Source organism: Aotus nancymaae, unplaced genomic scaffold, assembly GCF_030222135.1.
Source record: "Aotus nancymaae isolate 86718 unplaced genomic scaffold, 86718_ANA_hifiasm-v0.15.2.pri h1tg000058l, whole genome shotgun sequence".
In the NCBI taxonomy this organism is placed as follows: Eukaryota; Metazoa; Chordata; class Mammalia; order Primates; family Aotidae; genus Aotus; species Aotus nancymaae.
Window position 1 is genome coordinate 29,050,093 of NW_026988472.1, and position 27,481 is coordinate 29,077,573.

Consider the following 27,481-nt stretch of genomic DNA (forward strand, 5'->3'; position numbering starts at 1 on the left):
TTCTGGAATCCCATGGGGCCATTCTAGAGTAGAATATTCTTGTGTATTTGTTGCCAGAAAGAAGATCTCAATAGAAATAACCTTATGTGACAGTTTCATGTCATTTTCTATCAAAAATCATTTTCTCTTAGACCTTTGATAAAGTCTTAAAAGTCTTGACATTTAGAATGGGGGACCATGATTAAAATGTTTGTATATACCCAGAAGATGCAATCTTTAGATAGGAGGATGTTTACAAGTAATCATCATTTTGATGTGGTTGCAACTTACTTATTATTATTAATGTCCTTGCATATTTACATTATGATTAAAAATAACTATCCATGCCCAAGAACAATTATAGTCAGCACTGAATATCTTGATACTTAAATGAATAAATACATAAACACATTGAACAAAAAAGAGGCGTAGGCATTATGCCTTCAAATATTTTCATGGTAGCATTCCCACTATATAAATATTTCAACCTTAAAGTCAGACTAAGAAAGGTGATTAAAACATTTTGTGTATCCTTATCAGTACCATCAACAGCTTATATTCCACTTGGTGGCTCAAATATGCACAAATATATAAAAGGAAATGACAGAGATTGTGTTTGCTTGAGTCATTGTACCTTGTTAATGTTTCCTGTCAACGTTTTTTTTTGAGACAGAGTTTCGCTCTTGTTGCCCAGGTTGGAGTGCAATGGTGTGATCTCAGCTCACTGCAACCTCCACTTCCCGGGTTCAGGTGATTCTCCTGCCTCAGCCTCCTGAGTAGCTGGGACTACAGGTGCCTGCCACCATGCCCAGCTAATTTTGTATTTTTAGTAGAGATGGGGTTTCTCCATGTTGGCCAGGCTGGTCTCAAACTTCTGACCTCAGGTGATCCGCCCACCTAAGCCTCCCAAAGAACGTATTTCTTTTTTTAAAAAAGGTCTCATAAACAAAAGGTACACTAACACATTGTCTATATTTTATGGTATTTTAATCTCACACTCAGTATATTCTTTTTTTTTTTTTTTTTTGAGACAGAGTCTTACTCTGTTGCACAGGCTGGAGTGCAGTGGCACATTCTTGGCTCACTGTAGCCTCTGTCTTTCAGGTTCAAGTGATTCTTGTGCCTCAGCCACCCGAGTAGCTGGGATGACAGGCATGCATCACCATGCCCGGGTAATTTTTGTATTTTTAGTAGAGACAACGTTTCTCCATATTTGCCAGGCTAGTCTCAAACTCTTGGCCTCAAGCAATCCACTCACCTCGGCCTTCCAAAGTGTTGGGATTACAGGCGAGAGCCACCACGCCCAGCCACACTTGGTATATTGCTTAATGAAACAATCCTTGTTCTTTTTCTTAAATTATTTGCAAATGGCATTTATGTTTTACAATTCCATAGTAAGTCTCTTAACAGTGTTTTGCTTCTTTGTCATTAAATATAGTAGTATTTTATTATGATAATAGTAAAACAAATAAAACACTTCCTTTCAGCTTACTTTCTATTCACTAACAGAGTAAATGTTAATCTTGACTGTACAAGTTAAAAGAAAAAAAAAATTTACCTAATGTCACTTTCCCAAACTCGATTTTCATCCAGATCTTCAATAAACTTTTCTCCTTTCATCCAGTAAATTAAAGGACTGACATCTCCGCTGTATCCAAAGAAAGCTCTGCATGTTAGATTAGCAGAGTCACCTGCAGAGAGAAGTGATGGAAATGTGTTATAAAACTATTTGTTCACTCTTATTTTAGCAAACTGGCAGGTAACATTTTGATCACTTTTCATTGATTTAATAAAATATCTTTCTAGAAGAATAATTTTTCAGAGATTTTCAATCTTTGTCAAATTGATAGAATGTGTGCTTTCGACAACATGGCTTGTTTAATGGAATGTGAGTTACTTATAAAATTTTGAAGAGGACTAGTCAGATGTGTATAGAACATTTTCCCATTCTGTTTGCCTGATGTTTCCTCATGATTAGATTGAGGTCATGAATGATTGCGAATTACACCACAGAGGTGATGTGCTCTTCTCAAAGCGTGATATCAAAGGGTACATAATGTTGCTAATCATAAGATTTTACAGGGCAGATAGAAGGTGTTTCTCAGTCTTGAATGTGGGAAATAGAAAATCTTTGGCTCCAAAGAAAAAGGAACCATAAATCTGAGATCCTAAGAGAATGCTATTAAAATAATTTTAATTTATAAAGAATAATATTTGAATTAAAGAAGCTAACACATACTCTGGTAGAAAAACACATTAAGAAACAAATGAAAAATCATGATAATAAATATTTGGGATTTTCATTACAGGTAAAATCAATTACACTACTGTGAATATTAGTTTATTTCAATATGCTACTTAGAATGTTTTAATGGTGAATACAGATTGGTCAGTTATTTAATAAGGTAAATTGAAGTCTCTGTCTAAAAGGTGGAAGTAAATTTAATGCCTGTAGAAGGTAAAGTTTATTTCTGGATATTTTATGCCACTTTACAAGCACCTGGTTTACTCAAACTTCAGTCAGCATTAGAGAACTGAAATATTACAGTAGATACTAGTATTAAGACCTTGCTACTGCTAAATGGAACCTGAAATCAAGGGATAAGATGGGGTCTTGTAAGTGTGTATTGAGGCAAAGAAACTCCCAGGGATGGTCACCACGTGAAGGGTTGAAAATGAAAAAGCAACACCTTCGCTGGCATTTGAAGTAAGCAAACTCTCAATTTATGGTAACCATAAATACTTAAGAATGTTGCCAGAGGGCCCTGAGAACTCTGGCACCCTAAGAAGCAAGGAAGAGGTTCCTAAGTACTAGAAGTCTCAGAGCTAAGCTATGAGTTGATAGTAAATATGTCTTGAAATTTTGCTTATGAGAGATTCTACAATATAAACACAGAGAAAAGCAGAATGCACTTATATGTACTCTTTCTAAACTAGCATGAGTATGTGTAACTTAATTCTACAAGTTTCACAATGACAAAATTTTTCTTGGATAAGATTAATTGTATTCTATTAATTACGTTCATTGCTTAAGAATAATTCATAAAAATTATTGCTCTTCTAATATTTCTAAGATGGTATGATATCTTTTTTTTTTCCACTGAGATGGAGTCTTGCTCTGTCACCCAGGCTGGAGTGCAGTGGTGCGATCTTGGCTCACTGAAACCTCTGCCTACCGGGTTTAAGCAATTTTCCTGCCTCAGCCTCTGGAGTAGCTGGGACAGACATGCACCACCACTCCTGGCTAATTTATTTTTGTATTTTTAGTAGAGACGGGGTTTCACCATGTTGGCCAGGCTGGTCTCGAACTCCTGACCTCATGATCTGCCCACCTCGGCCTCCGAAAGCGCTGAGATTACAGGCGTGAGCCACCACGCCCAGCCAGATTTTTTATATAATAGTTATCACTGATGACCATAAGGCAAGTCCAGAAAATATCTACAAACTTTTAAGAGACAAACTGAGGTTCCAAGGAGGTTTCTTTATTATTAATTTTTGTACAGAAATATTTTAGTATAAAATTCCCTCTCCTTTAGAGAATATTTTCATTACAAAATGAATAAATGACAATTTCATTGATTGGAAATCAATTGCAGGTTTCTAAGGCAAGTGTCAACCAACAATACAAAACAATTTCAAAAAAATATTCTTTGTGTTTACATTTTTATAAGAGCACTATTTTTTTTTTGCAACAGCACTATCTGTTATAGTGCCAAGGTAGTCATGAATTCAATAACAAGTCTCAAAATATGACCTACTATGATGATTAACATTACATGCTAATGGAATCAAGATGTATTACAGTTTTAAAAATCTATATATTAATAATTTACACCATCTGTCTTTTAGAAGACCAAGTTTAAGTTTTTAGGTGGGACTTAATGCCTGGAACTCATAAATAGCCTAATTTTCCATTACAATTTTAGTAAATATGGGACCTTATAAATAGTAAGTAAGGAATCTGACATTCCTTAGCAGAGAGGCCAATTGACCTCCTGATTGGAACGTGAATTACTGTCTCTCATCACCCTCCTTTCTTTCCCAGATCAACTCTTTATTTTTATTCACTTTTATTTATTGTTTTCATAATTTTATAATTATTCATTTCTTTTACCTGCAGGCCTTGTGTTGCCACACCTAAAAAATGGCTCCTGCACCCATGTAAGAAGCAATTTGCTTTCTCAGTCATCCTGGTTCACCTGTTCTTTGACTACCTCACCCTGTCTGGGTCTCCAGTACCAAGTGTATCTATAGTGCTGTGGGGACACCTGGGAGAACTCTAACCAGCCTTGATTTGGGCTTGCTGTGTGTCAGACAGTGAAATTCAAGGAAGGAATAGAAGAGGGTGGAGAGAAGAATAGAAAAACACTCTGGACAGAGAGGAAAGAGCATGAGTGTGAAAAAGCCAGGGAATTTTGGGGGAAATAAAATACTTTTGAAGGGGCTAAAGCTAAAGTGTAGATGAAGGACAGGTAGAGGGAAGATTAGGGGAAGAATAGAGACCTGGTGAGGCCAGAGCAGGAGCAGTGCTGTTCTATGTAGGGCATGTGGAATATTGAAGACTTCCATTTCAGGGCAATGGGAAGTTGGGGAAAGCGTTCAAATAGGAGACTGATGTAATCACATTTCTATTCTAAAGAGATCAGTATTACTGTATTTTCAAACGAGATTGGATGAGACAGAATCAAGGATTAAGAATGTTACAATACTCTGGGATCACGTAAGGAATAAGCACTGCAAAGATCAGATTATTTCCACATAATTTCTTAAAGTGATAAAGCATAGGTGGTAGCAGTAACTACAGAACACTCTGCTTTTTATCAATGTGATAATAGGGAAACTCTTAAAGCAGACATTAAGTAGGAAGCCTGTTAAGACAGAAAATAGATATTTTTTCATTTTTATTATATATATTTATATCTCATTGTGTCACCCCACACAGAAAAAGAGAGAGATCTGGAAACTGCTAGTTGCTTCTCAATATAGGCAGAACAGAAAGTCAATTTGAGCAGTGCTTTGTTCTGTGAAGAGGCTTTTCAGTGGTTCCTCTTAATTGTACAAATTTGTGTGGCTAAGCAAAGTCACCACTTCCCTTCTTATGCATTGCTTTGCTCACAGGCTAGGCATTAGGAGCCAAGTAGAGTCAATCCTGAGAGCAAGCCAGGTGAGGTCAAACTCACACCTGAGTGTCTAACGAGGGGCCTAAGTGTTGTGGAGAAGAGCTGGGTTCATCTGGTACCATTTATTTGGAAAAAGTACCTGTGTCAGAGAGCTGTGATGTTGGAACCCAACTGTGTATTACCACCTTGTGTATGAAAGCAGGAATGAAGGACTATTATCCCTTCCTCTAAGTCTGAATAAGAACCAGGAATTGATAGAAATTCATGGGGCAGGGTGGAGCTTAGGAATAAGGGATGCATGTCCACCAAATAAGGGCAAATAAGCATTAAAAAGGACAAATAGTTATGAAAGTAATAAATGATGCGACTGTGTTTGTACCTTGGACCAATGAACTAGGACATGCTAATTACACAACAGGTTTTTAGCATTTGACTTTTAGGAGTCACCCATTCATATTCCATTTTATAGTCTCATGCTTTTATTTAAGACTATATTCTTCGCTTTAAATTTTCATTTTTATCTATTACACTCCCATCCATTAAATCCAATTCAAATGGCACCTCTTCCAAAATGCAGGCCTGCACTTTCAAGAAATACTCATTTAATATTTTTCCCCTCCTTCTCTTCTTTCTCCATAGACTTTGGAACATATTTCTGTTTTATCATGATATTGTCCTTTCAGTATCTGCTTTGCCCACATATCTAGCCCAGTAACTTGACTCTGCATTCCCCAAAGACAGAAATTATATCTTTATTTACCTTCGTATTACTAGGACCCATTACAGCATCTTGAATATATTAAGAACTCAATACATGATTTCAAATTTATTAATAATCTGCTTAATATCTTTTGAACTTTCATTTTACATTGTTTCCCTTTCCTAAAAGCTTCATTAATTAAAGGGTACATGTCTACATGTCTCCACAGGCCAAATTTATCATGGAAAGTAGGCTTCACATTGCAAGTACAGAGCCTCCTCATTCAGATACTATATCAGTGGTATTATTCCATACCAACTTGCAAAGGTCAGTTACTACATTTTCAGAAATTCTGTGAGCAGGTTGTTAAGCATAGTCATTAAAACTTAAATTATGGAAATACAAAGAAACAATATCAAAAACACAAATAATAGGTCCTCAAAACTTCCTAATGATATTGCTACATTTTACCATTCATTCATTCATCTTTTGAGATTATTTACAACTATAGTATCCATATGGTGGAAATACTATATAATAGTGTACGACTGCACGTCTCTTCCCAATTGTATGTTTAATGACATTATGTTGGTAGCTTGAAAAAGGCCATGGCAGGAGTATTTACCCCATACAATGGCAAATGCTACAAATCAGGCTATGATTTATTGTTTTGCTGACTGTCTGTATTTAAAACATTGATGGGGAAAATGTTAATAATGCAGGTTAAATTAAAAATGTGTCATGTCTTTAGCTGCCATATTGGGAATAGCACAAATATGAAGAAAATACTCTCCTACTAAAATTTGATTCAGCAAAGAACTCATTTATATCATTGATGAGTGAGTAAAGTTCTGATATCCACCTCCATTGTTTTATTAGCTAATAAAAATAAAAACATCAACTATATTCATGGCAGAACTGCATTTAGAGAGCCAACTATTAAACATTTACCAGAAACTACTGTCTATAAAATTATTTTTAAAATACAAAGTATGCATATTTTAATAGCTTTACTGAGATACAATTCACATATCATGAATTTACCCATTTAAAATGTACAATTCCATGGTTTTCAGTATATTCACAGAATTGTACAACCAGAACCATGATCAGTTTTGAGACACTTTTGTCACCCCAAAAAGGAACCCTGTACCAATTGGCAGCCACTCCCCATTTTAGCCCCTAGCAACCACGAATCTACTACTTTCTGTCTCTATGGACATCTGGTATAAATGGAGTCATACAATATATTGCCTGTTGTAACTGGTTTCTTTCGCTTAGTTTAATGTTTTCAAGGTTTATTCATGTTATAGTATCTATCAATGACACCTCATTGTGTGAATGCATCCCATTTGTGGATTTTGTTTATCCATTCATCAGCTGATTAACATTGGGGTTGTTTCCACTTTTTGGCTATTGTGAATACTGCTGCTAAGTTTTTGTGTGAACATATGTTTTCATTTCACTTGGGTATGTACCTAGGAGTGATGTTGCTAGATCATAAGAGAATCTTATGTTTAAATATTTGAAGAAATGACAAACTCATTTCCAAAGTGGCTGTGCCATTTTACATTCCCACCAGTAATGTATGAGGGCTCCAGTTTCTCCACAGGCTTGTCAACACTTGTTAGTATCTGTCGTTTTGATTATAACCATCCTAGTGAGAGTGAAGTAGGATATCTTTGTGGTACCTAAGATTCATATGAAACCAAACTTTATTAAATATAGCTATTTTGCTAATCACTGTTCAAAATTATAAAAACATTATCAAGATTAAAAGGCTTCTATTGGATCATAGCATGTAATTGTCAACATCATACTTAAAATGCTTTTTATTTACCTACTTTTGTGTTATAAACACTAAAATGATTTATAAAATGTATGATGATTTATAAAATCGGACTATATTTTTACTTGGCAATTTTCAGAAACCAAATAAATTATTGGAGGCTTACTTAGGAAATACTGAGAAGATTTAATTTCAAATATTTAAAAGTAAACATATTTTAATGGAACCCACAGTATCATCTCCTTTAAATTCAATACAAATATGCCTACAAGAATTATTTTATTTTATTTTTTAAACTTCTATTTTCATTTCAGGGGTACATGTGCAGGTTTATTATACATAGGTAAATTACATGTCATGGGGATTTGGTGTACAGATTATTTCATCATCCAGGTTATAAGCACAATACCTGATAGTATTTCCGTCCTCACCCTCCTTTTATCCTCCACTCTCTACCCTCAAGTATACCTGTGTTCATGTGTACCCAATGTTTAGCTTTCACTTATAACTGAGAACATGTGGTATTTGGTTTTCTTTCCCTTCATTAGTTCACTTACAATAGTGGTCTCTAGCTCCATCCATGTTGCTGCAAAGGACATGATCTCATTCTTTTTGATGGCTGCATAATATTCCATGGTGTATATATACATTTTCTTTATTTCGTCTACCATTGAATTACATCTAGGTTGATTCCATGTCTGCTATTGTGAATAGTGCTGCAATGAATATATGCATGCATGTGTCTTTACGGTAAAAAATAAAAATTATACTCTTTTGGGTATATACCCAATAATGGGATGCTGGGTCCAATGGTAGCTCTGAGTTCTTTGAGAAATCACCAAACTGCTTTCCACAGTGGCTGAATTAATTTACATTCCCACCAGCAGTATATAAGAGTTCACTTTTCTTCACAACCTTGCCAGCATCTGTTATTTTTTGACGTTTTAATAATAGTCATTCTGACTGGCATGAGATGGTGTCTAATTGTGGGTTAATTTACATTTCTCTAATTATTAGTGATGTTGAGCATTTTTGCATATGTTTGGTGGTCGCACGTATGTCTTCTTTTGAAAAGTACCTGTTCATATCCTTTGCCCACTTATAAATGGGGTTGTTTTTTGCTCGCTAATTTGTTTAAACCTTATAGATTGTGGATATTAGAACTTTGACAGATGCATAGTTTGAAAATATCTTCTCCAATTCTGTAGGTTGTCTGTTTACTCTGTTGATAGTTTCTTTTTTTTTTTTTTAAAGAAAAAAATGGCATTGCTTTATTTGCAGTATCACTGAACTTTGAGAGATATTTTTTAGTTTTCACCATTCAAGAAGTTTTTTTCTTAAATTTTCTTAATTCGTGAGTTCTTTAAGCTTAAAGTGTTATTCACAATATTCTTATTAAGCAAGAGATATCTGGCTTTGAATAATAAACTGGTTGGTGGATAAATTTGCTATTGAAAATCTGGAGAATTTTCAAAATATGTGATTTGCATTCTAAACCACAAAGGTGTTTTTTAGGCAACCATAAACTTGCATTTCTCACTTCTCTGTCACTTGTATCTATCACATCTCTTCTGAGTGACCTGAGATTTTATTGCCTCATTTCCTATTTTTCAGTTATCTGTCATTCTGAAGGATATAATTGGAATGCAGCCCTATCGTCTTTGTCTAGAAACCATGGCAACAGTACTGGAAGTTCAGGACTAAATTGCCCCAGGTTGTTTGGTTGGAATGATAGATTCTTTGGTGACAGCTCTGTCTTAACAGGGTCCCATTTCAGACATAGTCCTTCATTCTTACTATTGTCTGCTGACCTTGGGGTTCTGTTGATAGTTTCTTTTGCTGTGTGGAAGCTCTTTAGTTCCACTAGGTCCCACTTGTCAATTTTTGTTTTTGTTGCAATTGCTTTTGGCATCTTTGTTATGAAATCTTTGCCAGGGCCTATGTCTGGAATGATATTTTGTAGGTTTTCTTCCAGGGTTTTTATAGTTTTAGGCTTTACATTTAGGTCTTTAATCCATGTTGAGTTGATTCTTGTACACGGTGAAAGGTAGGGTTCCAGTTTCAATTTTCTGCATATGGCTCGCCAGTTATTTAAGCACCATTTATTGAATAGATAGTCCTTTCCTCATTGATTGTTTCTGTCAACTTTAACAAAGATAAGTTGTTATAAGTGTGTGGCTTTATTTCCGAGCTTTCTATTCCATTCCATTGGTCTATGTGTCTATTTTTGTACCAGTACCATGTTGTTGTTATACGACAAAGCTACAGTAGCCAAAACAACATGGTACTGGTACAAATATAGACACATAGAAATGGGGTAATGTGATGCCTCCAGCTTTGTTCTTTTTACTTAGTATTGCTTTGGATATTCAGGGCTTTTTTTGTTCTATATTAATTTTAAAATAGTTTTTTTTTCTAGTTCCTTGTCATTGATAGTTTGACTAGAATAGTACTGAATCTGTAAATTGCTTTGGGCAGTATGGCTGTTTTAACAATATTTGTTATTTTTATCCATGAGCATGGATTGTTTTTCCATTTGTTTGTGTCATCACGGATTTCTTTCAGCAGTGTTTGGTAATTTTTGTTGTAGAGATCTTTCACCCCCCTGGCTAGCTGTATTTCTAGGTATTTTATTTTATGCTTTGTGGCTATTGTTAATGGGATTGCATTCTTGATTTGGAAGTCAGCTTGGATGTTGTTGGTATATAGAAATGCCTACCAGCATTCTTTTCTTTTTCTTTTTTTTTGAAACAGAGTGTCACTCTGTTGCTCAGGCTGGAGTGCAGTGACACAATCACGGTTCATTGCAGCCTCAACCTCCCAAGCTTGAGTGATCCTCTCATCTAATCCTCCTGGGTAGCTGGAACTACAGGCATGTGTAACCATGCCTGGCTAATTTTTTGAGACAGGGTCTGGTTTTGTGACCCAGGCTGGTGTGCCTAGCCAATTTTTTATTTAATAGAGACAGGGTCTCCCTATGTTGCCTAGATTAGTCTCAAACTTCTGGGTTCAAGCCATCCTCCCACCTTGGCCTCCCTAAGTGTTGGGATTACAGTCAGGAGCCACTACACCCAGCCAGTATTATTTTCATATGACAATGTTTTAGAAGTTTTACTAATGCAATAGGACATAACAAAGCAATGAGATATTTTAAAAAGTTGATAAAAACATTATTATTATTAAAGTTTATAAGAGTTTAGGAACATATTGTCAAGCAGATCAATTAGTAAACATTTGGAAAGTACATAAATATGAAAATTGCCAAATAAAGTCTTCATATATTGAATCAATTTCAATTAAAGCATTGTTTGAAGATAATCTGATTGTATACTTAACCAATTTAAAAAGCCCTATGTTTTGTCTTTTTAAAAAGAGTTATTTCAAATATTCAAATCTAAGATGTAATCACTTGCTAGTAAAATTTTAAAATTTGCCCTTTTGATATAACATTCTGTTGTATTGGTATTCCAAAATATAAAATTCTGTGTAGCTCAAGTTATTTCAAACAAAATAAAATATAATCATATAAAAAATAAGACTTGCTGTCCTATAAATCAAATGGAGTCTATGTGTAATTCTCAAAGGAGGGGCTATCCATTTTTTTCAGTATATTTGGATAGAACTTTAGGTCCAGACAAAAATATCCTTAAGAAATTCAAAAGAGACAGAATATGCAAAATAAAACCAAGAGAAAATGTGGGCCTTAAGGGCATACATTCTAAAATTATTAAAAGCTTGCTTATAAAATTTTTTTTTTTTTTTGGAATGGGGTCTTGCTATGTTACTCAGCCTGGTCTTGAACTCCTGGGCTCAAGTGATCTTCCTCTCTCCTGAGTATCTATGATTACAGGCACAAGGCTTGAAATTTTAGAGTGAAACACTATCTGCCTAATATGAAATTGTAAGAGCATCTATCTCAGCATATTGTGACCCTGCAGCAATAAATAACTGATGAAGGCAATTCAGAATAAAGCCAATTTTCCTTAGTGGGGTAAGTTGGTAAACCTGGCAAATTTGAGGTATTTTTTTTAACTACATGATTTATAGTAATTTAATGTACTTACAGTTTAGCTATAGTTAATGTGATTTAAAATTATTATTTTTTTAAATCTTCTTATTCTCTAAGAGACATTGATGTTTATCATAGCTTTGCCAGCCTTAAGAAGAAAACTGTAGCTAGTTATGGTCTATGATATTTAAAAATTATTATCATCCATGATTTCTACAGCTACTGATTAGAAAATACAAGAGATCTTATTTATACTAGCAATAAACAAACAATTAAACAAATCCATTCCCAAGTTATATTTTAGATGTAATGCTAATGCTAACAAAAGTCCACTGAGATGTAGAACTCAACAAAATAATTCCGTATTTATTTAGAAATTTAAGTAGGTGGATATTGTCAACAACTATTCTAAAGAAGTGTAATGATGATAGATCTGGACATTATGCTGTTGGTCTAAACAAAGAGCAAAATATATTTTAAAACAATGAAAAAAAAAATCATGTTTGTCCTGCAGGCAGTGATATAGCTCTTTGAAATCAATTGTAGTGCTCAGAAATGGTACCAGATTTAACTCCAGGCAATGAGTTATCAGAATTGCATTATGTTCTAAAAACAAAAATTAGTTTCATATAGCAAAATAAATATGGGATTTATTAGAGTTAAATATTACTACAAAACAAATATGCTATTTAGGAGAAAGTATATATTTTATAAATCTGTGGAGGAAAATAATTTCTTAAAATTGAAGTCTAGAAATAACAAAAATGTTCAAGATTGAAAGATTTGAATTTATAATTAGTAAAATTACAACAGAATGATTTTGAATTTTTATTTTTTGTGTTTATTTAATGTGTGTCTGGGTATGCTTTTGATTAAAAAGAAAAGACAATTTTAAAACTCACAGCATAATATCTAGAATGGACATTAATAAATTAATAGATTGATATTTCAGATATTCAACTTGATAATAATTAGTGCTAGATTGCAATAGGAACTTTAGGGAAAGTTATTACTAGCAATTACTAACGCTACCATTAACCTTGCTTTTTCTTGCATATTTCCACTAACTTTCATATCAGTGTTTATTTTGTACTCCCATATATTCTACAATGTCATTTATCTTAGAGTCATATGGCTTAGATGTTACATTTTTTTTTTTAATTTTACTTAAGTCAGTGAGTCCCAAATTTATTGTCAAAAAACTTGCCTCCACCCCCTCTACCAGATTTTGATTCAGAAAGTCAAGTCTGGAGAGTTCCAGGGATTTGAATTTTTAACAAGCACCCTCAGGTGATTTTTCATGCAAGTGGCTACAGTTAACTGTCCAAAAGAATTTGTTTTTACCTTGGAATTTGTTTAAAGTGGAACTGGGGCTCAGAAAAGCAACAAAATTGAAAAATATTAGGGCAGGCCCTGTAAGCAGGAAGCAAGGACAGGGAGGCTGGAGAAGAGGAAAGAGAAAGAGGGTTCACAATAATGGCAGTCGTGAGTAGAGAAGTAGCTGTTGTAGACAAGAAAGTAGGATATACAACTGGGTCACTGAGAACCCAATCCAAGCTACAGAAATATATATATATTTGCAAAATTATGTAGAAAATTACCTTTCATTGGAAAAGCACTCATTGGTTTATGGCACACCCTTCCAGGTTATTGGATTCTTGCTTTTTTACTGTCTTTGAACTATATTTTGACTCTGTAAAATGTAGGACACTGATAGGGGTATAAATTTTGTCCTGTCTGATAGTGATTTAATTGCCTCACCTCTCCTATCCCCACTGTAACCTGGGGAAAAAACAATTTTGTCTCCATTTACAATTCATCTCGACATTCATTTAATCTGTGTAACTCTGCTGCTTTGATATTTCCTTGGAACTGGTCATAACATCTGCTTGGTCCCCTCATATCACATGAGCAAAAACGTTTTAGCATGTGTTCATTAATGTATCTGTGTAAGAGTCATGACAATACATGTTTCTGAAAATTATCTATATAAAGGAATATAATATCTGCTTCATTGCTTATCACTACCATTAAATTAAGCAATGTTTATACACACTTAATATGGCTCTGACATTTGTTGGATTACTGAAAGATTTTATGAACACTCTCCTTATCCCCCTTTTTTCAAATATAAGAATTAGCAACAAGCAATAGGGAAAGGATTCCCTGTTTAATAAATGGTGGTAGAAAAACTGGGTAGCCATATGCAGAAAACTGAAACTGGACCCCTTCCTTATACCTTACACAAAAATTAACTCCAGATGGATTAAAGACTTAAATGTAAAACCCAAAATCATAAAATCCCTAGAAGAAAATCTAGGCAATACCATTCAGGACATACGCATGGGCAAAGACTTCATGACTAAAACACCAAAAATATTTCCAACAAAAGCCAAAATTGACAAATGGGATCTAATTAAACTAAAGAGGTTCTGCACAACAAAAGTAACTAGCATTAGAGTGAACAGGCAACCCACAAAATGGGAGAAAATTTTTGCAATCTACCCATCTGACAAAGGTCTAATATCCAGAATCTACAAAGAACTTAAACACATTTACAAGAAAAAAGTTAACAACCCCATCAAAAAGTGGGCAAAGGATATGAACAGACAAATTTTCAGAAGAAGACATTTATGCGGCCAAAAAACATATGAAAAAAAGCTTATTATCACTGATCATTAGAGAAATGCAAATCAAAACCACAATGAGATACCATCTCATGCCAATCAGAATGGTGATTATTAAAAAGTCAAGAAACAACAGATGCTGGTGAGGCTGTGGATAAATAGGAACACTTTCACACTGTTGGTGGGAGTATAAATTAGTTCAATCATTGTGGAAGACAGTGTGGCGATTCCTCAAGGATCTGCAACAAGAAATACCATTTGACACAGCAATCCCATTACTGGGTCTATACCCAAAGGATTATAATTTATTCTGCTATAAAGATGCATGCACACGTATGTTCATTAAGGCAGTGTTCACAATAGCAAACACTTGGAACTAACCCAAATGCCCATCAATGTTAGATTAAATAAAGAAAATGTGGCACGTATACACCCTGAAATAGTATGCAGCCATAAAAAAGAATGAGATCATGTCCTTTGCAGGGACATGGATGAAGCTGGAAGCCATCATTGTCAGCAAACTAACACAGGAACAGAAAACTAAACACTACTTGTTCTCACTCATAAGTGGGGGTTGAACAATGAGAACACATGGACAGAGGGAGGGGAACATCACACACCAGGGCCTGTTGGGGTGAGGGGCAAAGGGAGGGAGAACATTAGCATAAATACCTAATGCATGTGGGGCTTAAAACCTAGATGATGGGTTGATAGGTGCAGCAAATCACCATGGCACATGTATACCTATGTAACAAACCTGCATGTTCTGCACATGTATATAGAAACTTAAAGTAAAATTAAAAAAAATTAAAATTAAAAAGAGAAAAAAAGAATCAGTAATAAATTTTTTATCTTTATTTAAGTCCAAGCTATTTAGCTTGCTATCAAGAGCAACTATCGTTCTTCTATTTCAGTCTCTAATTTGCTGCAACAAGCAATTTCTGATAAGGCAATCCTAGCCTGTGATTCAGAGAGCCAAGAACTGCAGCTCTTCCTTACTCTCTTCCATTTAGATATTGAAAAAACTCCTCCACCTCTCATCTCTGATACACAAGTGATAGAGCTAAGACTGTTTACCACATTTAACCAGAAATACAGGAAATTAGCATTAGAATTCCACAAGTTAAGGAGAAGAGAGACCTTTATTGAATTTGTCTCTCAATTTTGTTTCTTTGTTTTCCTTCAAGTAATAACAGACAAATTTAAGCTATGGCCTAGCGATCTGCACACATCAAATATATCAGTCAGCCAGTTCTGTAGTCCTGAAGATAATTGTATTCTTGCTGCCTCAAGTTGGTATCTATAAAAGCCACAGTAAATTGCAGAAATGCTTCTGCCTCCTTTTTGGCAGAAAGGTGCACAGTCAGCTCAATCTCACCAGGTTCAGAAGGAAGCACTCTAAAATTGATCATAAAAAATCATTTGCTATCTAAAATGAGAACAATGCTTGTCTCACTGCAGGCTTGCAACTAGGCCACGATTTGAGGGGTCTTAGAGGAAAACAATACTTTTCCCCTTCAACCAACAGATTTCAATCAGCTAAGTAGAGCACGCTTCTAACTATGAGATCAGAGTCTCTCTCCACTAGAGGACACTCTAACTTACTGAAAAATAAAAAAAGCTCTCTTTTTTTAATTAAAAAGAAAATTCTGCTCTAATTAAAAAGCACCAACATCCAGACATTTTTACTATTTGCAATTAGGAAATAGTGAGAGTTTTGTTCTCAAGTAAGATGTTGAATAGTAGGGGGATTTTAATTTCATTTGCACCATTAATCATGTATATTAAAATTACTCTACAGTCATGGTAAAGATAAATGTTTTGCCAAAGACTCCCCATTTAAGATAAAAGGAAAGTGGTTTACAAAACATATTTATCTTTTGTCATTAGTTACACTGAATGGCTCTTCTAGAAAGCTTTATTCAGAAATGAAAAAAGAGAAGAATTTCTCTCTCTCTTTCTCTGACACACACACACACACACACACACACACACACACACACACACACACACACACGGAGACTGAAATTCCCTTGGAACTTCCTTAAGATGTTTTACCTAAATAATTACTAGGACCTATGGCAGATAATAGTTGCCAATACCAAAGCACAGATAGTTCTTTGGAAATCAGAGATTTATCTAAGAATTCTAAAAGAAAGGAAAAGTAATGAAAGGGGTACGTTATATTAAGCTCATAGTTGGGGAAGTGATTGCTGCAAGATATAACAACATCTGCTCAAATTTCAAGGAAACAAAATCACAAGAGTAAAACAAGGTATGAATTTTAAATTTGCTAACCATAATTCAACTGTAGTGTCAGATTTCTTTATGAAAATAGATTTTATTCTACATTACTATACATTTTTGCAGCTGTTAGGAATAAAGAAACTCACTTGTTTGATCAATAGATTATAAGAGAATTTAAGTAACAACAAATAACTTGGAGTTACGTTAATGTACATTATAGTACACATGGTGAGTGTTTACTTATTGTTAGCAATTATTATTAGTAGTAGTATTACTATTATGGGACAAACTTTACTGTAAGTGATGATATATAGTATATGTATCAAATTAGGCCAAATTATGCCTTTCAGGAGTCAGAGGGCTGCACAGTGAAATTGAAATAAGCTGTTGGGGTATTTCTCACGGTAATGAAGTTAAGAGAGGCACGAGCAAGGCTCCTCTAGAATGGAGAGGAAATCTTATGCACTTGAAGGAAAAGGGCCTGAAAAATGGGAATATTATTACTACATTGTATTGGGTAGTAAAAAGATTCCTGTAAGGGCTCAAATTTTAGCTCTTGATGGCTGTTTTCTACCTGCATGAAGCAAAAGTTCATGGTGTCTAGAACAATCAGTGGACACTGGCCAGAAGAGGAGGTGTCCCTCTTGTTAACATCAAACATCTGTTAACACTCAGTTGCACTTGGTGACCTCACTCCTGGGAAGGTGTGATGTTGCGCCTGAGTGTTGAGAAGATGGCTCTTAGATAAAAGATGTGGGAAAATGATGACTACATAGTAGAAATTATTCACCTGCCAGGAAATCGATTTGCTCTAAAAGGCTACTTAGAAACTCCCGGTGATAATGAAGGGCAGGAAGTACAGCCATTGTTACCCTTGAGTTGAGTGGATGGAAGAAGTACCTCGTGATTTGCTTTCTGACAAAAACATCAGATCTCCTTATAATTTTACTCATTTCTAAAGCTGTTTCAAGTCATCCACAAAGTGAACATTTTTTTGTAATGCAGACATTTTTAGGTTTTAATACAGAGGTCTTTTTATCCTCAAATATTTGTGATTATATCTTGATAAGACACATTCTTTATTTTTACTCTTTTAATTGCTCTTTTAGTCACTGTTCCAAATCCTTTCTTGATTTTTTTTTTAGCTCTTACAGTGCTTTCTCATCTTTCCAGAGTCCCACACATTTAAAGTAAATTATTGCATTTTTAGTCTCCAAGTATATTTAAATCAACCATTAAAAATGCATAAAGAAAGCACGTATCTGAGGTCATTAACCAGCAAATTCTTTAAACCTCAGTGTCATAAGCAGTTGGAAAAAAAAAGAAAGGAAAAATATGGGGGGGAGGGATTGGAATATGCAAAAGAGGAGCAAGCAGGAATGAAAAATGAAAGAAGAAGGAAAGAAAAGAATATTAGTGGTGGTGAAAGTGAAATACCCCTAGCAGTTTATTCAAATGTAAGTTACCATCACTGTTACATATAAGTTGTGATTCTCTTGAACAAACCCTGTCCATACATTGCCTTAACTTTTTTGTGCTTAATATGTCATCTCCAAACCCTGACTGATACCTGTTGAGGCAGAGACCACTAAATGCGTCCCAGTGTCTATTAGTCCCTTCTTTCTTTTAGCAGTATAGTCCCTAGAATTTTAGTTGAGCACGTGGCTACCCAGTTACAGACCACATTTCTTAGCTTTTCTTGCAGCTAAATGTGGCCATGTACCTGAGATTGGGTGAACGAGATGTATGAAGAAGTCATGTGTGCAATTTCCGGGTTATTTCATTTATGATAAAGCCTCATGCCCTAGAGTTTATTTTTCCCTTTCCTGTAGACTGGAAAGCAATGTATCAGTGAACTGGCTTCTGCCAGATATACGAGGACAAAATAAGGGAGCAACAACATATAAGGAACTTGAGTCCCCAAATGAATTAATTGAACAGAATCACCTGACCAGTCTGGGGCTTCTAGCTACTGGTTTATTTATCAAGAAAAACATACTTCAATTTTATCGAAGACGTCACATTTCGGGGTATCCTTGCTACCCAGCTAAGCCTGTATCCATCAGTACCTCTAGAATCTACTTTTTCCATCTTGTCTCACAGGTCGTAGTGTGGCAGGATAAAATCATGGCCATACACCCACTAATTTGACCCACTTAGTGATGAAGGCAAAAACCGTATTTGTGTCCTGCTAATCCCCAATACTTTCTCACAGTACTCATGTTCAAAATGCAGAAACAGAAAAATATAAGCTCCTCTTTGAGAAGAAAAATATGAATTAGGATGAGTTTCCTTTTAAGAAAGAACTCAGCTTAATTATAGAAAATCTAGAAACCACTTACTTAGACCTTGGTTTATTTAGGGGTAATATAGTAAATGATACCTGTTCTAAAACACACATAGCAGCTTGTGACTTAAAATGCTTTGTTTTAATAGTTTTTACATGGATAGTTTGGGCCAAAATGAAAGGTTCAATGCAAATTGAATTTTGTGATTCCTTGTACATTTTAATTAGGTATCCTCTCTGGACTTTCTTAACACTCAAGGTCTTAATGCACAAAGCCTGCTTTTCTTGTGTTTTTAAAAATATAAATTGTAATCATTAGATTTATTATTTTCAAACCTAATGAAATATTTTTAGGAAGTTTTATAAGCTTATAACATGGTGAGTGCAGGAATAAGGATAGCTAATGCATGCTGTTTATTATTTAAGATGTAAATGAACATTCAGTGAACTCACTGTTTGGTGTTTTCTCTTTTGCTGCCTAGAAGGACTTTCGTTTGTTACCATAATATTGTAAGTACTCAGTGTAACTGCTGGTGTTCCAGAGAGTAGTTTGCTCTGCTTGTCTCTTCTCCATAGTGGCTCTGTAAAATGCTTCTGACAGCTTCTGAGCTTAAAAAACACCATGAAGCCGGGCTTTTTTGTCCACATTTGATAGAGGGAGACATAGCAGTTTGAACCGCCATGGAAGCAGTTTGAACAACTGAAGCTCAAAATGAGAGGGAATTTCTGTGCTGAATTAATCAGAAAAAGTTTCAGAAGTTGGTAGCATTCATAGATATTTTCAGTACTTAAAAAATTCACTGTTGGCTGGGTGTGGTGGCTTACGCCTGTAATCCCAGAGTTTTGGGAGGCCGAGGTGGAAGGATCACTTGAGGTCAGGAGTTTGAGACCAACCTGGCCAACATGGTGAAACCCTGTCTCTACTAAAAATACAAAAATTAGCTGGGCGTGGTGGCAGGTGCCTGTAATCCCAGCTACTTGGGAGGTTGAGGTGGGAGAATCGTTTGAATCCAGGGAGGTGGAAGTTGCATAGCTTTGGTCTGTTGCCCAGGCTGAGATCACACCACTGCACTCCAGCCTGGGCAACAGAGTGAGACTCCATCTCAAAGAAAAAAAAAATTCAATGTTATCCTCATTTCTAGTCTATGACCAAAGCTATGTGTCTCAGTTCTTTTCATTCTTGAGGAAGACTTGTTATTTCTCTTTGCAATGTGTATCTCCTGTCTTAGTCCATTCTAATATTGGTGTTTTTAAAATCACTTGAGACTAATCATGCTATTCCAACTTTTATCCACCTATCCTGATCATGCAATGTCAGGCTCAGTAGATCTTTTTTTTTTTTTAATTGCTTGAAAATATTTGTATTGTCTCTAAATGTGCAATTTCTTGAGTAGCTCTGACAACCCTCAAAATTCTTCCTTTCATTTTGGGGTTCCCAATCTGACTTTCTATGCCTTTATCCTCCCTCATGATGTTACCTTTACTCCTGGCCTGTATACTTAAGCAGTATCACATTCACACACACACACACACACACACACACACACACACACACACACACACACACACCCTAAGACTGATGACTGTTCTGTGAGTTACTGGGAAGTTTTTCACTTGTTTTTAATCACAACTGCCTTACGCAGAGCTTATAAGGCACCGATCTAGGTTTATAGTCCTCAAGGTTTCTTCAATAAAAGAGATTGTAAAGGAGCATTTCAGACTTGCCAGCATCTAATAAAGGTTATCACTTGAGAATATCTTTACTGCTTTCTTACCTAAAGAAAGTGTATCATTTTCTGAAGTCCATTTTCTGACTATCACTATTATTGTTTATGGCAATGATATTTTATTTATTGTTTAATATTAGCAACTCTCTAAGTGGGAAGTTGTGGAAGTCAATTAAAATAACTGTCTTCTTGTCTTTAGGAAAATGACCACTTTATGTATTTCATTACATAAAGATGAATACTTTCCCTAAAATACTTATGGAATCATTCACATTATTGGCATTCTATTATATTAATAAACTTGCCTTTTCCCCAACGCTTGACTGTTATGGGGAATGCCTTTCAGTATATCTAATCTACATATCTAACTGTTTTCCAGGAAACCCTGACCACTTCCACACAGCCCAAGATAGAGGAAGGAGTAAAGCCATTTGTTCAGGCCTGGATGATGTTTCATACCGTTAACTCCTTGGTGCTAACTGTTGGAATTCCTCTCATTGAAAGGTTGATGGCAAGGGTTGCTGATGGGATGTGCATTTTGAATCAAACACCATCTTAGATTAATGAAAATATCCCTCACTGATGTGATCAACCTGGTCAATCTGATAGCTTAAATTTGCCCTGGCCATGCCCAACCCATAGAAAAATATAGCAAATATTAAGACCAAATGAATAAAGTTAGTAAACTTAACTATGATTCTTGTGAGCACAACAGCAAATCATTTCAAAATTGCAATTCTGAAATGTCAATTCGTATTTTTGATATTACTATTTAGTCAAAAGATATGCTTCTTGGCTTTCTCATCTGAAGTAGGAGAGAGCCTCTGAAGATTTCATGGATGAGGTTTTAAAGCACTTGTGATATATCTCAGTTGCTTCTTTGTTATCTTTTTTTATATAAGTCTTTATTTTCCAACATTTAAGTTTTTACAATATAAAAATATTGCTTTTATAATTTAGGCAACAGTAAATATATAGCCTTAAAATATCACCATATATTCTACTTCATGTTAGCACAGCAAATCTTGCACCAACTTCCTTCACTACCTGTTTTGTCCAACAATCTGTAGTCAAAGAAAAGGTCTTTGAGAAACACCTTTCCCTCAGTCAGGATCAGCTCTGTGACTCTAAATATCTTTAGAAAAGTGCAGTTGTATAGATTATAGATTAGTGATCATCTTTGGAAGTACAGCATTAACAGGACATAGGCAAGTATTAGAAGAGTCACCTTTCTCATCCATATTTAAAGACCATGCGTTTCCCCAACACAAATGAAAATTTTAAATCAGTTTGGTTGAACTGGTGTTGATTTTAAACTAGCTCCACTATTTCCATTGGCATCTTACTCCAAAAAACAGGGATTTGGTACAGGATGAATGGATGCCTTCCACTTACAGCTGAGCATAATAATAAATAAGTTTACATTCTATAGCATTACTTGGTCTTTTAGTACAACTAAACAAGTGTGAATAGTATTTATGTTCTCTTTTTCAACCCAAAACTGTAACTTCCATTTGTACAACTATTGTCAGAAATTTCTGAGAGATCATTTTGTTCTCACTGTAATAATCAAATCATTCATCTTAGAAAAATATTGCCTGAAAGAAATAGTAGAAACTGGTCATTTCCTTTTATAATTAAGAATGGTGGAAGTAGTAAAGAGGTAAATTCAATCAATTATCTCCTAATTCCCTTGTTCACAGGATGGCAGCAATGCCCTTAGAACAACTGAGAGGATAAACAAGCTGATCTTCACGGTCCCACCCTCACATTTCTACATAACTTCCTTCACTTATCCACCAAGTGACACGACCTTCATGAAGCACAATGATTACCCAGAACCTTTACTCTAGTAGTCCCCAAGGCTTGCCATCTCTGAGAGTACACATTGTGGTGGCTCTGTAATGTGCCAACTTGCTAGGTCAAACTACATTTCCCAGAATTCCATTTTTTTGCATGTGTCCAGTTAGGGTAGGCGACACAAAAAATTCTTTCACACTAGTTGGAGGATGTAATGAAGGCAATTGCCATTTTGCAGGGTGTGTGTATGTGCATGCACATGTGTGTGCACACAAGCACATTGCTGCTGGTATGCTGACTTGCCTCATTGACATGAAGCATCAGTTGGACCTGTGATTGTTCTCTTTCCCCCTGGATCTTCCTTCAGTGTCTCTGACTTCTGGGCCAGAGCTGTGTGTGCTCATTCTTACTACTGAGTTCAGAGGCAACAAGAAACAACATAGGTTTCAGTCTATCCTAGTGAAGTTCAAGCCTGCTTGTGATATTCCCACTTGACTGCCTGCCTATGAACTTCAGGCTCTGACATTAGATGCACTAGATGCAGAGACAGCTTTGTGGAGACTGCTTAGTCAGATCTATAATTGTGTAAACTGATTCTCTGTAAAATACATGCTTATTGATCTATATGTATGTGTATATACACAAACTTCACACATGCACACACCTAATAGGATACATATATAGTACCCTACTGCTCTACTTCTCTGGATGAAGCCCGAAGGATACACATGTTAGGTAGGCCGAAGTTATCACTGTCTTCTCCCCTGGTTAAGTGTCCCATTCTCTCAATGGATTATCTTCTGGGATTAGGAGGAAAATGATTTTATTATTTCCCAGTTAAAGTTATTAACTTGGTATTTATAAAATACCATGTACAAAGTGCTAAATAGTGAGGTCCTTTCTGACTTTATCTCCCAATCATTCCCCTAAACATACAGCACATTGAAAGTCATTTCCCATCTACTCACTGCAATCTGACATCCACTGATAGTATTCTACTAAAATTGATTCCCAGTTTGGGTGGTTACGTCTTTATTTTACTAGATCTTTCTACATTCTTGGTTTCTTATTCCTCCTTCATTTTGGAAGTCCTTTTCTGCTGGCTTTCTTACGACCACTTTCCAGCCTCTTTGGAAGTTACTTGCTCCTTGCACCTAGGGAATGTTTGCTGTTTCTCTCATTAATCCTCTACTCACACTTTACATGCAGGAACGGGCTTATATATATATATATAATACTTCTAGACTTTACCACGAGTATTTACTGACCTTCAAATCTAAATCTTTGGTTTGGGCCTTTGTCCTGCATGGACATCTCTATTTGGATATCTGACAAGCATCTCACACTCAATGTGTCAGCAATTTGACTAGTCATATTCCTCCCCAAATTGCTCAACCTTCTGATTTCCTATCTTGGTGAACAATATGTAGCATTCATTAAACACTCAATAAGCGCTTATTAGACAGTGAATGGATAAATAAACATGACTAGAAAAGACATTCCTTCACTATTAAATTCTGAGAGGAGTAAATAATTTTTTTTGAGATGGAATCTCATTCTGCAGCCCAGGCCAGAGTGCAATGGTGCGATCTCTCTCACTGTAACCTCCACCTCCTGGGTTAGAGCAATTCTCCTGCCTCAGCCTCCTGAGTAGCTGGGATTACAGGCCTGTGCCAATATACCCTAGCTAATTTTTGTATTTTTAGTAGAGACAGGGTTTCACCATGGTGGCCAGGCTGGTCTCAAACTCCTGACCTCAAGTGATCCACCCGCCTCAGCCTCCCAAAGTGTTGAAATTACAGGCATGAGCCACTGTGCCCAGTTTCATACACAATAGCTCTTTTTCAAATTATGTGAAAGGGACACTTCAACGAACAAGACTTATCCTCCCCAAAACCTCTAATTTCCTTCCTCCAAATCCGACTTAAATTTTTTTTAGTTACAAATACTCCTAAAGAGCAGATGAACTATAGAGACCTTGTCCCCATTCCCCATCCCATGAAAATATTTTCTGTGTGTATAACTTTAAGGCTATTTGAAATTCATTTGTAGATGCAAGAATCCTGGGTTAAGAATCTATAATCTGGTTAATATGTAATACTAGAAAATGTTAATCACTTTTATACATCAGTTATAATCCCACTAAAAGGTGCTGGGCAGTTCATGCTGCTTTCAAGTATCTTCTTTTTGTCTATTTGAATTAATAGAAATAAAAACCTTCTAGAGTTGTTTGTCAAAACAAAAATGTATGTTCTACTGGGACTTTTGAAAAAATAAAACATTGATGGTTTATCTAGTCAAAAGAAAGTAGTAAAGGGCATAAATGAAATAAGCTTTTTTATTTAAGATATTAAAGTATTTGTGAGGTTTTATTATGATAATATTCAGATGGAATTTAGCAAAAACATTTTACAATTTTTTTCTATGTGCTAAAAATATGAACACTGTGTCTTATGTATTAAAACCATTGTTCATCTCATCTGAATTTTCAAACGTTCTTTCTCCAGTTAATAGCTTTATTATAGGCTTTTAAGAAAATGAAATAATTTTACAAACACTCGTTGAATATTAACTGGCTTACCAGCTAGTAGGAAACACAAAGATACATTTTGTTTTTAAAGCCACTGTTCTTTCAAAATGTCCTTATTGCGAGGTATTGTATTAACTATTTTGTGTAAAACAAAATGAAGTTCCAAAATGGAGATTAACATAAAATCAAAACCAAAATCATCACAAATGAGCATGAATGAAAAATTATCACCATAGCTGGAAATATGTACTTGAGTAAGAAACTAGAAAAGACATTCCTTCACTATTAAATTCCGAGAGTAAATTGACTTCACTGTGATTATGGTTGCCCCCACATTCCAGAGTAGGTAGGATCATTGGGACCTATTTACAACCTCTTTCTTATATGTCTGTCTGTCAACAAATTCACGCTTATGTTGATGCAGTAACGAGCAATTAATTGGTTGGTAGAGGTATATGGATGAGGATTACAGAAGGGAATCCCTCTGGCTATGTCTATTCATGGAAAATAGGATCTGAAATCAGTATAGAAAGAATGAAATTTTGGAAACTTTCCTTAATATTGAAAAACCAATGTCCCAGGCTTCTTTACAAATATTGTAATATTCCTCCCAAATGTTTCTGTTTGTGTATCTCAGCATAAACAATAGAACTTTCTTTAAACATGTGCTGTGCTAGTTTATTTTATACATATATATGTATATAATATATATTTCGATAAAGTAGGGGAAATATTATTCAACCTGCAACCTTAAATGAGATACTGAAATCTTAAATGTCAAGATGATTTAAGACAATGATGTATGGTGTCTCCAGTTAACACTCCCCTCCATAAAAAGGCACATACAGATTTTCTGAAAACATAGTATGTAGAATGAGGAAAGCAGGTCCCCAAGCTGATTTTGGTGCTCCAGTCATCAATTTGCAATTGGTATTCTAAAACATAAATGTAGTGGCTTGAATTTAGGCCCCTGAGACAGCAAAATTTATGTCAAAATAGAAGTATATCTTTTATTATCTCCTTGACCTTAAGACAGTTATGTCGCTTAACTTACTCTGATATTTTAATTTTCTCATTTGCAAAACTGGGGGTAAAAAATTTAACTCCTAGGTTCGTCATAAGGATTAAACGTTTGACTACAGTATGTAAAGTTCTTAGCACACTGTAAGTTAGCACAGAGCAACAGCTCAATAAATGGTGGGTGTGTGTACTAGTAAAACTGATTTGTGAGTCAACATACACAGTCCTGTATCTGACTGAAAGCAAAGGTCTGCCTTATTCTACTGATGTCATCGATATTGTTCTTAATGATTAGATTTGAATAGATCATAAAAAAGAAACTGGGAGTTTAAAAATAGAAAGCAGCTTGTGCCTAAGAAGGCTGGTTACACATAATAGAGTGCATAGTGTAGCAACCCCTTTGTAAGGAGGAGGCCAGAGGTGAGGCAGCACTGGTGGTGCTCCAGCATGCAATACCCAGAACCAGTGAACTGGAAGGAGGGATAGCAAACTTTGTTGTGCATCAGTGTAGCTGAGAAACCAAACATCTATTTAACAAGCTTTCCTCATGACTCAGATGCACAGCAGATTTGGGAACCTCTGGGCTTTATCTGCTGAGACAGAAAAAGCAAACTGAGGACACTAGAGGTAGGGTTTAGAGGAGGGTTAACTTAAAGTGATCACAATGCTTGACCTCAGCTGGAACCTGACCTATCTTGAATAGCTCAGAGGAACTGTGTGAGTTTGAAGACCCAGACACCTTGAGAGTGTGTTCTAGACACTATAAGGTAGGTAGAGCCTATGGGAAAGCTATGGATTGAAATCCTAGGATGGTTAAAACAAAGTAAAGTTGAGATAAGCTTTGAATTCTCAGTAGAGGAGTTGCTAAGAAGCACAGTATAATTTAGTGATCTGCATTTTGGAAAGCAGGCATTTTCTCTGAAGGCTATTGAAACGCTGTTAGCATAATTAAAATCAAATCATCATCATTTTCCTTGGGCAGAATGAATTTGATGGAAATAGTAGGAACTGTTCTCTCATTTTAGTTACAATCAGATTCTTGGTTAGTCCTTCCAGAGTAAGAATTGCCTTACTAAAAAAGTTCTTCACCCTCCATACCCCAACCACTGCAGCCTGGCCACACATGGTTAAGAAACAATTCGAAAGTAATCAGAAGGGAGAGGGATTAGGCTCGGACTCCATTTTGCAACCATTGTTAATTTCTGGTATTTTGTCTCCTTAGACATTGACTCATTTAAAGCTATGGCCTCCCTCTTAGTTACAAGTTTTCCCAGCTGTGATTAGAGAAGGTGCTGCCTTTAACTTTGAGGTGATGTGGCAACTAATTCCAAATTATGTCCACGAGTCATTTTTAGTGGGAATAAATTTAAGTGATGAAGGGAATAGACAGTGGGAGAATAGAAAGAAAAAGCAGAATTTAAATATTACAAACAAACAAAGTTATTTGGGCCTTGAAGTTTTCCTTCATTTTTAACATTCTTATCTTTAATTATAAAAAATCTTCTTTGAAGATAGCTACTCCATTGAATATAGATACATACATCATGTACATATATCATGTATATATTACATGATATATGTACACAATACATATGAATGTATAACATATGCATGTGTGTATATATAACAAATTTCATACAAAATCA

The 27,481-nt window shown here is 35.4% G+C and overlaps 1 protein-coding gene across 2 annotated transcripts in view; it reads right to left on the reverse strand.

Annotated features, from left to right (window-relative positions):
* Positions 1–27,481, reverse strand: part of IL1RAPL1 (interleukin 1 receptor accessory protein like 1) — a 1,316,763-nt gene that overhangs the window by 42,779 nt on the left and 1,246,503 nt on the right. For both annotated transcript variants that reach the window (XM_012448862.2, XM_012448863.2), the window contains exon 7: positions 1,538–1,670. In XM_012448862.2, coding sequence (XP_012304285.1) covers positions 1,538–1,670 — 133 coding nt within the window. The remainder of the gene's footprint in view (positions 1–1,537; positions 1,671–27,481) is intronic.